The 12095-nt window shown below is 49.5% G+C and overlaps 3 protein-coding genes across 3 annotated transcripts; 1 reads left to right on the top strand and 2 right to left on the bottom strand.

The window, feature by feature from the left end:
• Window positions 1-2188: 2188 nt before the first annotated feature.
• Window positions 2189-4198, top strand: FSST1_008981 (uncharacterized protein; the record flags this gene model as incomplete). Its single annotated transcript, XM_083225916.1, has 1 exon — window positions 2189-4198. The coding sequence occupies one exon, from the start codon at window positions 2189-2191 to the stop codon at window positions 4196-4198; it is 2010 nt and encodes a 669-aa protein (XP_083084942.1).
• Window positions 4199-5379: 1181 nt separating this feature from the next.
• FSST1_008982 (dolichyl-phosphate-mannose-protein mannosyltransferase PMT1) lies at window positions 5380-8513 on the bottom strand (the record flags this gene model as incomplete). The annotated part of the gene is made up of 5 exons (XM_083225917.1): window positions 5380-5919; window positions 5974-7440; window positions 7493-7776; window positions 7837-8126; window positions 8215-8513. The coding sequence occupies 5 exons, from the start codon at window positions 8511-8513 to the stop codon at window positions 5380-5382; spliced, it is 2880 nt and encodes a 959-aa protein (XP_083084943.1).
• Window positions 8514-9747: 1234 nt separating this feature from the next.
• On the bottom strand, window positions 9748-11445 carry FSST1_008983 (uncharacterized protein; the record flags this gene model as incomplete). Its single annotated transcript, XM_083225918.1, has 2 exons — window positions 9748-10882; window positions 10934-11445. 2 exons carry the CDS (start codon window positions 11443-11445, stop codon window positions 9748-9750), a joined length of 1647 nt encoding a protein of 548 aa, XP_083084944.1.
• Between the last annotated feature and the right edge of the window lie 650 nt (window positions 11446-12095).

Here is a 12095-nt window from a genome sequence, read left to right on the forward strand (position 1 = left end):
CTAGTCAAGAGTCACGACGCTCTGAATCTCCCTTTACTATGTACAATTCCAATTTCGACTTGACGCTTTATCCCTTGGCGCGTGGCTTTGAAAACTGGGTCACCGGGTAGTCATCATCCAAGTTCATCCAGTGAGGAGGGAAAAAAACCGAAAGAAAAAAAAAACCAGACCCTGGTCAATCGTCATTTATCCTTGATTGACTCAAATGCCCCGTCATAGCTGCCCACTTTAGGTCACTTTATTTATTCCTCCATTGGGGAAGACAGCACTTTACGGATACCTGCAGTAGCAATTGCCTACTAAGCGATGTTTCAATAAACCATGACTGCTACAGAACAGCAGACTTCTCAAACTTGCATCTGTCTCAGCTCATACCAACTCCTTTCTGTTTAATTTGTCTGCATACCCGTATTTTCATTTTTCTGTTCTCTCGAACTATCACGACTCAAAGAAACCTTCTCTTTCTGCCTCTTTTCCCCTTTGAGCTCGTAACTTTTAGCCATGGCGGTAAACTTTTGTAGATGAAACCCAGGAGTTCGGGTTTTCAATATGGGAAGGCTGGCCCAGACCCGGGCTGGTGTTGGAACGTGGGTACCGGTATGTAGGTGCCTCGGCGATAATTCAGAGTCTGGACATGCGCCTTTCTTCGACTGTTGGGTTATCTATAGCCAAAGAAAATAGAATCGAACCAAGCCCCGGATAGGGCGTTAGAACGGCCCCTGCCTCGAATCCATCGCTACTGCAGCGCACGGGCTCTCGCTGTAAAGACGCATCCCTTTTGATCTGGTCTAGTCTGGTAATACCAATACTTGATGTATAAGTACCGCCCGATCAAACTATCAGCGATAACTCTTCCCAACAAGGATTAATTCGATAGCAAGCGCCTGCAATGTGATAGCGTGGCGTCAGCAGACGATCCGTGGCGCAGGCGGCAACGCTAATGGCCTGGTTGGCCAAGTCAAGGTCTGGACCACGTCGTGTTTCTCCTTCCCTACTGGGCAACTGACGTGTTAGAGGCCTGCACAGCGGGGGTTACTTGCCTCGGATGTACTCTCACTCCTCTTTCCTGCCTGCCCAATACCCAATAGACTACCTAATCAAGTCGAGCACAAGAACAGGTGAGACGAGGCGAAAATGAACGAGACGAGCAGAAGGCACAATTCATGAGCCGTCCTTTCCGACGGAAAATATATTCTTGACAAGACTTCTTGTACATACCTACCTATATACGCCTTAATAACTAAAGGTACTTGCACAAGTAGGCACTTTAACTTCAATGTTTATCTGTTGAGTTAGTAGGTTGCCATCGACATCATTACATCGTCAAACGACTTTCCGAAAGACTCCACTTCCCAATTACGATCCGCGACCGATACGATACGACACGACTTTGTCGGATTGGGACTCAGCTCCATCTCACAAGCTTGCGGAGAACCAGGGACCGCCGTCGCCCGTGCTACCCTGTCGTCTACCTGCTGCTCCTACTACCGCACCGTACCGTAACAGGTCCAGGTTGGTTCAAATCAGACCCAGTACCGTACAATACCCACGTATTCGTACCTTACTTTCGCTTCCTCTCTTCCTTCTCATTACACATTTACTGCCAGAGCCTGGCGACAGAAGTCAAGCAAAATTAAACAAACCATACCATACCAAGCCCAATCAAACCGAACAAGCCACAGCATTTCAATTCTCGACCCTACCTATCGACTGATCGCAGCTACTCTTTGGCTGTGGAACGTGGCTCGCTCATTTCAAGCACAAGGTCTCACTCCGTCGCTCGGATCTCTTGTCTCCCATCTCCCATTTGGCTCGCCGTCACTTATCGGGCCCGGAAGATCCGTCTTCTCCATTCCCACGTTTGCTCTCCCCAGTTTCCCTCGAGAGTTTGACTTTTCCAACAAGTCTGCCCATTGACTTGTCGTCTCATATCGACCTGTCACAGTAGGTCAGGTCACGCCTCTCTGGGCCGAGAGCACAAGACGTACCTATCCAACTGACACAACGCGCCCGATCACAATGGATTCGTATGTTACCATCTTTCCCAGCTTGAATTGACTCAGGACATCCCACCTACACCTCCCATTATTCCGGTGGCACACCTACTCAATCGAACTCTATTGCCCAGCTTCGGCCACTTCCATATGCTGTCATTGGCTTGAAACTTACACGCTGTAGATTTATTCCAATGTCCGCCGCCGCTGCCGGCTGGGGTCAGCCTTTGGCAACAAAATCGACAGCATCCCGGCGATCATTAGGCCACTTCAGATCTCTCTCCTCGATAGCAGCTGCCCCCAGCTATCATCCCCGAACTCCGTCGCTCACTCCCGACCACACGCCGATCAAATCCTCATCCTCAACACATCTACCTCTTGGGGTGAAAAGTGCATCTGTAGATTTTGGAGACGAGATGAGCACAATACCCGATCCGCGAAGTCGAGCCATAAGCCCTGCGGATGACAGTGGTGTTGCAACTCCCAACCATCACCCTGACCTCAATGACGAAGTCGCTACCCTCAGCAACAAACTCATCAATGCAATCAACCATCAAACAATACTAGACGACTCCTTATCCGCCGCCCGCCACGAACTTGATGCTGCGCGCGATCGTATCCGCGATTTGGAAATACAAAATGCCTCGCAACGCGAAATGTTGGCTGGTGACGTGTGGGTTCGCAAACATACCGTTGAGGCTGAAAAGAAGGTTTGGCAGGCCAAGATAGCCGCGGAACGTCAAAAGCGTCTTGACACGGAAATGGAAAAGAAGAAGATCGAGCAAGAACTGGAAAATCTTACTGCAGCATTGTTCGAGGAAGCGAATAAGATGGTTATAGCTGCTAAGGAGGAGGCAAAAGCTGATCATGAAGCCTTGCAACGCAAGAACGACCAGCTCAAGTCTCAGCTCGCGGATACAGAAAGCATACTTAAGTCACAACAAGAGCAGCTTGTAGAGCTCAAGCATGTCATGGAACACATGGCTGCCGGACGAGAGGAACACACCAACCCTACTGCTCCCTCTTCCCCTGGGTTAACGAAACCCGACACTCGGGACGATCGCCGATCCTCTACGGAAGAGCCAATACCTTCATTATGGGGTGCTGCCGCTATTGTCGAACCCGCCCACCCAACGAGCTTCTCCCATCTGATCCAGCCCATCTTGCGAACCGATCTGGCTTCCTATGATGACTTTGTCAGCCTCACCCGAATCTCCCGGAACCGCGCCAGCAGCCGTGTATCCTCGGGCTCTGTGGGTGCATTGAATGCGTTGACTGGCTTTGGACTCGGTGGTTCGATATCAAGTGCCCACCCCTCAAACGCATCTACTACGTCGCTCGGCACTCCTATTCCTGGCCCCGGAAGTGCACCTCAGTCGCCGAATACTCCAGCCTCAACTGTCAGCGCTGCTTCGAACGCCTCCGCTACACCTCTCCCTAGTTTAAGGGAAACAAAGTTCTACAAACGCGTTCTGGCAGAGGATATCGAGCCTACACTCCGTCTGGACATGGCACCAGGGTTGTCTTGGCTCGCTCGGCGATCTGTCATCGCCTCTATTGCTGACGGAACTTTGGTAGTTGAACCTGTGCCAACAACTGGATCCCTAGTCGCACTGACGAAGCCACAATTTTACCCTTGTTCACTGTGCGGTGACTCCCGCAAAGGCCCAGAATATCTTCGCAACCATCGATTTCGAACCAGTGAGACCGACTCCGCTCAAAGACATCCTCTTTGCAAGTATTGCCTTAACCGTGTGCGTTCAACCTGCGATTTCTTGGGCTTTTTACGTATGATCAAGGATGGTCATTGGCGAGCAGACAACGAGGACCATGAAAAGGCTGCCTGGGAGGAGAGCGTTCGGCTCAGAGAGCAGATGTTTTGGTCTCGCATTGGAGGAGGTGTCATTCCAAGCATTCCAGCGCCCCTTTCTGTTGATATGGAGAAAAGTCCGCGTAACAGCGATGAGGGCAGTGTGAGGTCAGACCATCTCGAAGTCCCTGGTTTCCAAACCCCACCCACGACAATGGAGCGAACACTAAGCGATATGAGTAACGCTGTGCCTATAGAAGAGCCACATACACCTCCTATGCAGATCGATGGAGCAAGGAGTGTTCGCACTTCCGTCCAATCTCTTGACGTGAAAAGTGCCTCCGGATCAGAGGAGACAAAACGACTATCCCTCACGATTCCAGCCACGGATTAACAGCGCAGTATTCTTTGAAAACCCCCTTGACGTTAACAGTCTAGACATATAATGGGCTTTGTGTATTACTATGTATACTAGTTTGGCTTCAGGATTGGATGCATTATTTCCTCTTTTTTCTTCTTCTTTGGATCACGTCTTATTGGCAGCATTACTTGACAGATTGCTGGAGCAAGTTGTCATTGGACTCAGGGAGTGGGAGGTTCAACGCTTACTCCTGTGCTTCTTTATCGGACGAATACGGTACGGAACTTGGCTGGAAGAACGAAAGTCGGAATTGGTCGGCTGCTTATGGGCTGCTGAAGACGGAATTTCATTACTGGCGTTTAACGGAATATGCGTCATTCACTTGGAGCGGCGCAACGATTTGGGCAACGGGTTTTTTCTTTTTCGAGATGACATATTTTATTTGTTCTTTGTCTTTTGATCAGCGTTATGAATCGGTTGCTGATTTGCGCAGCAAAAATAAACAACAACAACAACGCAAAATGCAGGCAGGCAGGCATGCGCTCGCTCTTACAACTTATTAGATTACTCTCGGCCGTCAAACATGCCCTCTGGCGATGCCATTAGTTGTAGTAGTAATAGATATGATACCAACTATAATATTTGACCCTTACGATACTTTATCTTTCGCCGAAATATGAATACGTTGTTAGAAATGAGGACGTTTGACTTTACTAAGTAGTGTTTGATTGTTCTCGTCAATTCCGTGCCCGTTACTGATTGATGCTGCAATGCATAGTGCAAGCAACCTCGGATATCCGTTGAATTTTCCTTCCTTCAGAGGTGACAGCGACGAATCCATATCACATGTTTGCACGCAAAACGAACTTAAACATAAAGATTGTATTATACGAGATTCGTGTGTGCATCAACTGCCAATATCTTACCGCCACAGTATTACTCTCGACACATGTAAACAAATGAGAATACGTCATAGCTCGACGTCCCGGTTCTGGTTTCGTCTAAACCCTTCCCCTTCTTTTTGGTATGTTTTCCATTTCAAGATCGAAATGTTGATCCTGAATTTGAACCTTTTGAATTAGACCAGAGAAATCTTCCCGTCCTCCATAAGTCGTAAGTGATAGCGTACATGATGTTACAGGGTGTGGCGAGGCTGTGAGAAATGTTATTGGCCGAGTCCTGCAGTCAGTCAGGACATGTATGAGGAAAAGCCCCTAAAGCTCATCATTGACGGTAGCGTCCTGTTGATTCTCGCTGGCAGGCTTGGCCTTTGCCTCCTCAGCCTCCTTCTCGCCATCCTTACTGGCGGCAGCATCCTGAGGAGCGGCAGCATCTTCGACATTGCCCTTGACAGTCTCGCTGTCGACGCCTTCAACATCAGGGTGAGGAGGGGCAACACCGGTATCGAGGTTTTGATCCCAACCCTCGGCGGGCTCCTGAACTTCGTTGCCCTGCTCATCAACAACACGCGTCTTTGTTTCATACTTGGTCTTGAACTCAACTTTGCCCTCGAGGGCCTTCACCTCCTCGGGGTCAAGAAGGTTGCCATCCTGGTCACGATACTCAACCTTTTCCTCCTTAGCTACAACACGATGCTCTACATGCTGGTCAGGAGCGGGAGGGGCTCCAGAAATGACAGCTCCCCCCTGCTGCTGAACAACAGGAACCTCATTCTTGAGCTCTTCCTTCTTGGCTGCTGGGGTTGTTGGGACCACAGATGAGCTGATTGACGGGATTTCGCTGTACTTATCGTACTATTCATCATGTCAGTTGATATTCGATACATGCTAAGATAATGTTTAACTCACGCTGTCGTAAAAAGTGTTACAGTCAAAATCCCAGGTGGTAAAAAGCTTGACTCGCTTGCAGTCAGCCTTAGTCCAAGGGCTGCCATAGGCAAGAGGAGAATAAAGAGTGAAGACGGCAGCCGACAGAACAAGGAATGAGACAGTGGCAATGCGGTTGATGACAGATATCTCGCGAGCACCAACACCGGGGACACGAGCAGTGGCGTAGTCAAAGAGTTGGCACAGAGCGATGACAGCGAAGTATAGCGCGGGGAAGTAGTGATGGAGGAATAGTTGACGCTTCATCAAGTAGAAAGGGAAGTAATGCAAAGCCCAGCCAAGAACCGAAGTACCAATTTCATAATCAAAACGCTTGAAAGTAGTATTGGCGTAGTCGTTGCAACTGCGTTGCCAGCGGAGGACGGCAATGGCCTTGAAGACAATCCAGATGGCAACAGCGACGCTGGAAGACCACCAGATGATGGGGTTGCCAAGGAGGTAAACCTGAGTGTGTTGGCGACCCCAGAAATTGATACCGCGGCGGAGGATAGGCCAGGACTCAGGGCGGGAATCCCATGCGTGGGAATCAGTGAGACCAGCGTTAGTTCGCCACATGACCTTCTGAAGCTCCCAGAACTTGCCAAAGAAACCAGGGTTTCGGTAGTTGACCTTCTCAACATCATCCTGCAGTTGAGGGTGACTGTTGCCCTCAATATACCACAAACTGTTAGGAAGAGTGCCGCCACGGGCGCAAGTAACTTCCTGCTGCTCTGAAGCCCAATCAGGAAGCTTGACCTTGTGAGAGAATAGGACGCAGCCAGTCATGACGTGAACAAGGCGAAACTTGCTCTCAATGGTTCGGAGACGCTCCTTGGCAACAGCACCCCGAGTCTTCTTCTTGACAATCTCGACTCGGAAGAGATCGTTAGCATCACCCTCAAATCCTTCATAACCATAGGCGGAAACTTCGTTTTGCCAGTCAGCCTCAGTGATAGGGGCGCGAACGTCGTGAGAATGCAGACGGCGGTGGGTAGGGCTGTGGTAAAGACGAAGAACGGCACCATCCTTGATGTGGACAGGCTCGGGAAGGGCATCCCAGGCCTTGGTACCGTTGATGGGCTGGCCGTCAACTCCAAGGGGTTGAGTCTGGTTCTCAAGAAGCCAAACATTGTTGTCATCCTTGTGAGGATAGAGTGTAATTTGTTGTTGCTTACTGCCGGTGGGGTACATAAGCGGGTGAGAATGAAGGTAACCACCCTGGGTGTTGACATGGCGGATAGTGACACGGCTACCCATCATGACATCGGCGGGGACATCCTTCATTCGCTTGTTGTTGAGAGTGGCCTGGAACTCAGAGCTCATGAAGCCATCGCCATCTCCAGGATTCTGAAGACAAACGAAGTGAATGGCGAACATAGCCATGTAGAAAGTGAGAGGAATGATAATCAGACAGAATACTCGAGCCATGAAGTGTTTGCCAAAAAGACGCTGTGCGAATGTTAGTCACGATTTGAAACACCATTAGGCCGGAAGTGCTTACCATGGACACGTTCTTGTTGTCGCCGAGAAGAACCCAGAGCTGGATGAGAGTGAGGGAGCCAACCCAAGCAATAGTGAAGAGTCCAACCCACTTGATGCTCACGGTGATACCCAGGCCGAGACCTGTAAGGACAAGCCAGAACCACCAGCTCAGCTGGAAAGCCTTGGAAGGACCAAGCTCGTGCTGGTTGGTGAAGCACGAAAAGGCAAGGACTGTGAAAGCGGTCGCGGCGACGAGAGGGGAATCAAGAAGAATCAGACGAGCCTGAGTAAGAAGGCCGTTCTCTGCACATAGTCAGTAATCAGCCATGCGAGTTATTGCAACAGACGAAGTCATGTACATACCAAAGATAATCAGGCCCGCACCCATAGCAGCAGTCATAGTGCGGCATCCAACAGCTTTGAGTGTGAAGAACATGCAAGGAATCAGAAGTATACCGCAGATAGCAGGAAACATTCGCATGGCGACGTAGGGGACGCCAGGTTCAATATAGTCCTTGCCAATCTCCTTAAAATCGAAGCTGCCGTCGAAACCAGCAAGCCATCCGGTGAGAGCAATGAGCATCTTGGCTAGGGGAGGGTGGACATCCATAAAGAACTTGCCCTTGATGTACTTGGTAGCGAAACCGCCGAAGCTGTTGATAAACACCCACAGGTTAGCGCATTGGCAGGAATGATATGGACTGAAGCGACCATGAAGCTCCAGATGACTTGGGGACGCACTGAACTTCATCGAAGACAACGCTCGTAGGTTGATAAATCTTGTAGACACGAACGGCGGTAGCAAGGACCATGAGGGCGAGTACTACCCAGTAGTCGGAAACGGGGAGAAGAAAGACATCGTTGTCCTCGACGCCCTCAGATTGGTACGAGGTAACCTTGCTCTTAGACTTGTTCTTAGGTTTAGTGGTGACAGCAGTGGGTTGCTGCTGCTGAGGAGCTGCAATGGGCTGCTGTTTCTCGGCCACAGGCGTCGCGGCCTTAACTGGCGGTTGGGGACTTTTGCCCCTCGTACGAGCCATGGCGGCAGTAGGGTATCAATGTAGAAAGTCGAGTCGATTCGATCACGAGGGTTCCAATTCGCTGGTTCGATGTAACGAGAGTCGATGAAGAAAAGCTAGGATACGAACCGTCGGAGGATTTAAAGATACCTCATCGATGTCTGGAGCGTTAAAGGGAAGGAAAGAATGGAAACGGAAGAGAAAGGAGAAGGGAAAATGACCCAAAAGCTGAACTGCGGACCGCCGATTATATCAGTATCGGTAGACGATGCAACAAGCCTGAGTGAGGGAAGGTAATTGTGATGGGGGGTAGTAAAGAAGAAAAGAAGAGAAGGGGAAAAGAAGAGGGATGAAGCTTTCAGGGGATAGCAGCCAATATTACCTTATGCGGGCTGAGACTGCAACAGAACCTACTACCAGAGGTATGGAATTCGTGATGGGATGGGGTGGATGGTTGCGGTACGAGGACAAGCAAAAGCAAGCGCGTGTCACTCAAAAATTGTAGCTACAGTGGCCTTTTCGGCTCGTTCCTGTCCTGTCCACTGCCAGCATGGACGTCTAGTCGGGCTGTCTGTCAGCCCGGTGGAGGCTCTCTCTAGCTCTCCCTAAGCTGGACCAGACGGGACCCTTACAGCGAATCAAACCCGGCCCCGGCCGCGAAGATCCCCTGGCGTCCCCGCCACACTAGCCCGAGAACAGAGCTTCAGTAGGTGCCCGTCTATCGATATTGATTATTGCCTGTGATAGCTCTTCCATGAAAGCAGTTTGGATGGTTTCAGCTCTCACAAAACGTGTTTGATGTTGATGATCGATCAACATTGGGCTTGTTTTTAGGAACCGTCTTGGACATCCTCTGCCATCAATTGATTGGCTTTTCAGTTGCTTGATAATTTCCTTTCTAAATATCTTCAACCAAGTGTGGCTATCTATAGCTGTAGCCACAAAGGGGGTTCTCGGCTGTGGCACCGGTTTCAGACAACCTACTTATAAGCTAACGCTCAGAAATACAGCACCATCAACTTGACCCCTTTTCTAATCCATGAATGGATCACCAAGTTACTTGAAACGCGCGTTCTAGACCACATCTTAGTGGCCGAGCATGGACATTCACTCGAAACATTTTTGCTGATGCGTATTGCCGTTAACATGATCAATTGGCTCGATTCTGGGTATCTAAATTCCACCTTTATAACAAGTTCGCTACCAACGTAGATTCTCCTATGTTTTATTAAATCCAACCATTGACAACTACAGGTTATCCGGTGCCTTTGGACTGGAGGTATTCTGCCCATTGCCGGAAACCAGCAATCCAATGTGGCACACCCTCTGGCTTTGCCAATTCTGTCAGCGAAGCCTTTCGAGGAGATTCTTTCGTCAGCCAGTTGTGACCTTGGGCATCCAAAACATCGGCCATTGACGCAGAGATAATGTTCTGTACCTGTCCATCTACCAGGGAAAACTCCTGCAATGCCTGCATCGCTTCGCTCCATCGCGACAGAGCCACATCGAATTCCGATTGGATATGTGAAAGCTTTGCCAATATGACATTTACGCGCAACCTCTCGTATTTGAGAAGACTCACTCGTGACTCAATGTCGACGCATATCTCTTTCGCCTCCCCATAGCGTTCCTGAGCAAAAAGAGCCTCGGCTATAGCCAATTCCAGAAGCGATTTACCAGGCAATGGGTCTGGCCTCTCGGTACGCCGTATGATCTCTGTACGAAGATATCCCTCACCAGCCACGGGTTCGTTGAGTTCTCGTAAAGTGTCAGCCAGGTCACACGTGAGATCGCGGAGATCCTCATCGAAAACGAGTTCGCTTGGTATCTGCGACGCCTGATGTGCTGTTTTGAGAAGTTCCAATGCCTTGCCGAAGTTGCCCTGCAGGCGCATGACTCGTCCCAGCAACGAAAATCTGCGAAAGCTAAGAATCTTCTCCAAGAGAGATGGCTCTGCGTCATAGGGATCCCAGTCCTCCAGTAGTTCCTGTGCTGTTGAAAGATCCGCAACTTGAATACAATTTAAAGAACGTTGAATGGTTGCAACGCCGACCTCGCATCGTACTCGCTTACTTGCAGCGGCAGCCGAGTCATTTGACATAATGTCTTTAAGACTACTGACGGCCTCGTCCATGTTTCCACTGAGGCGTCCCAGCACTGCCTTGGTCTGGCCGATGCAAAGGCGAAGGTGTGTGTCTTTCAATCGACCAGCAGCCAATTCAGCCTGGCCAATGGCAAAGTACTTCCAGGCCATATCTGGGAACCGGAAAGCCTCGATCAGTGTAAGCATAAAGTCGGTCCTGGTCGCCCTAGGTAGCTCGTCAAAGCAGTCTTGGAACGCCTCTGCAACATGGTGCAAATGTGGCAGGAACGATCTGATTACAGGGTCTCTTTTGTAATGTCAGTGGTTCGAGCTCGACGGTTGTCGGTTCTGGACTCACGGAAACTCGATATACTTCCAAGGTATTGCCCTGTACGCCACGATTAGTGCCTGCTGTCGCCAGAAGGGTAAAGTATCTGGCGCCAGGCTTCGATGAACCCGTGCTGACATATCCTCATTCAAATGGTATGTCTCATTGGGGTATTCGAGGACTGCCGCAGACCGGCACAGCTCATCAAAAGCCTGTGTAAGTCGTTGAGCATCTGATAATAGGTCCACCAACTCCGAGACCAGCCCGACCCTGGTCGCATCAGCAAACTCAATATTGCCTTCGACTGTCCAGCGTTTCCTCGATGTTGAACCGCGTACGAAAAGGATCAACGGGATTTTTTCGCAGGGAGAAAAGAATGACAGTAAGACCAATAACACACTGGCATCTTCAGAACGAGTGGAACTCTCGTCAAATAAGGATTGAGAAGCGGCCTCGAGAGCTGATGCCCTCCATGCTGGCAGCTCCATAGAACAGACTTGTATATAATTTGGCCACACTGAGTAGTTCTCCCGGAGTGTCATAGAAGAAAGGCGGGGTTTCTTCGACAGTTGTATCGACGGAAGAGCTTTCCATCAAAAGCCCACTCCAGTTTTGCGGTGTTTTGTCCCCTGGGGTCAATGTGTACTTGTACAAGCTTTGTTCCTAGTGAGGCTGTTGATAAGACCCCTAAGCAAGTCTAGCAATAGCGGTTTGGAATGCCGAATACCGAAAGCGTGTTGAAGATACTATGCCAGCCTAGTTAGGATGTTGGTCGGGGAAAACGGCGATTGCTCCGTGATAATTGATAACATACAGTACCATTTAGTGTATTTTGGATTAAGGTGGAAGCGATTGCGGGGTATCCATATTCTAGTTTGATAGGGGCAAAGTCTGTGGAAGCAATCTCAAGTCACACGACAAAGCCAACAAATCGGCTGCGAAATTGTGCGCAGATATACCATTCTCCATAGCGTAATATGAATGTATATGTACGATATGAAAACAATGTTCCGTTGGTCATGGTGCAATTGGGACGTATTCACCAACAAACTCAACATAGTAATCTGACCGATACAAGAACTTTGAGCTGACATTGCCATCTACAGAACTTATTGATCACCTTGCAAGCTGTACATACTGGATGAGGCAACGTATGGCCAATCAACATAATACGATTGCCAACCAACATGTA

This window comes from Fusarium sambucinum, chromosome II, assembly GCF_050947815.1.
Source record: "Fusarium sambucinum isolate potato_lamoka chromosome II, whole genome shotgun sequence".
In the NCBI taxonomy this organism is placed as follows: domain Eukaryota; kingdom Fungi; phylum Ascomycota; class Sordariomycetes; order Hypocreales; family Nectriaceae; genus Fusarium; species Fusarium sambucinum.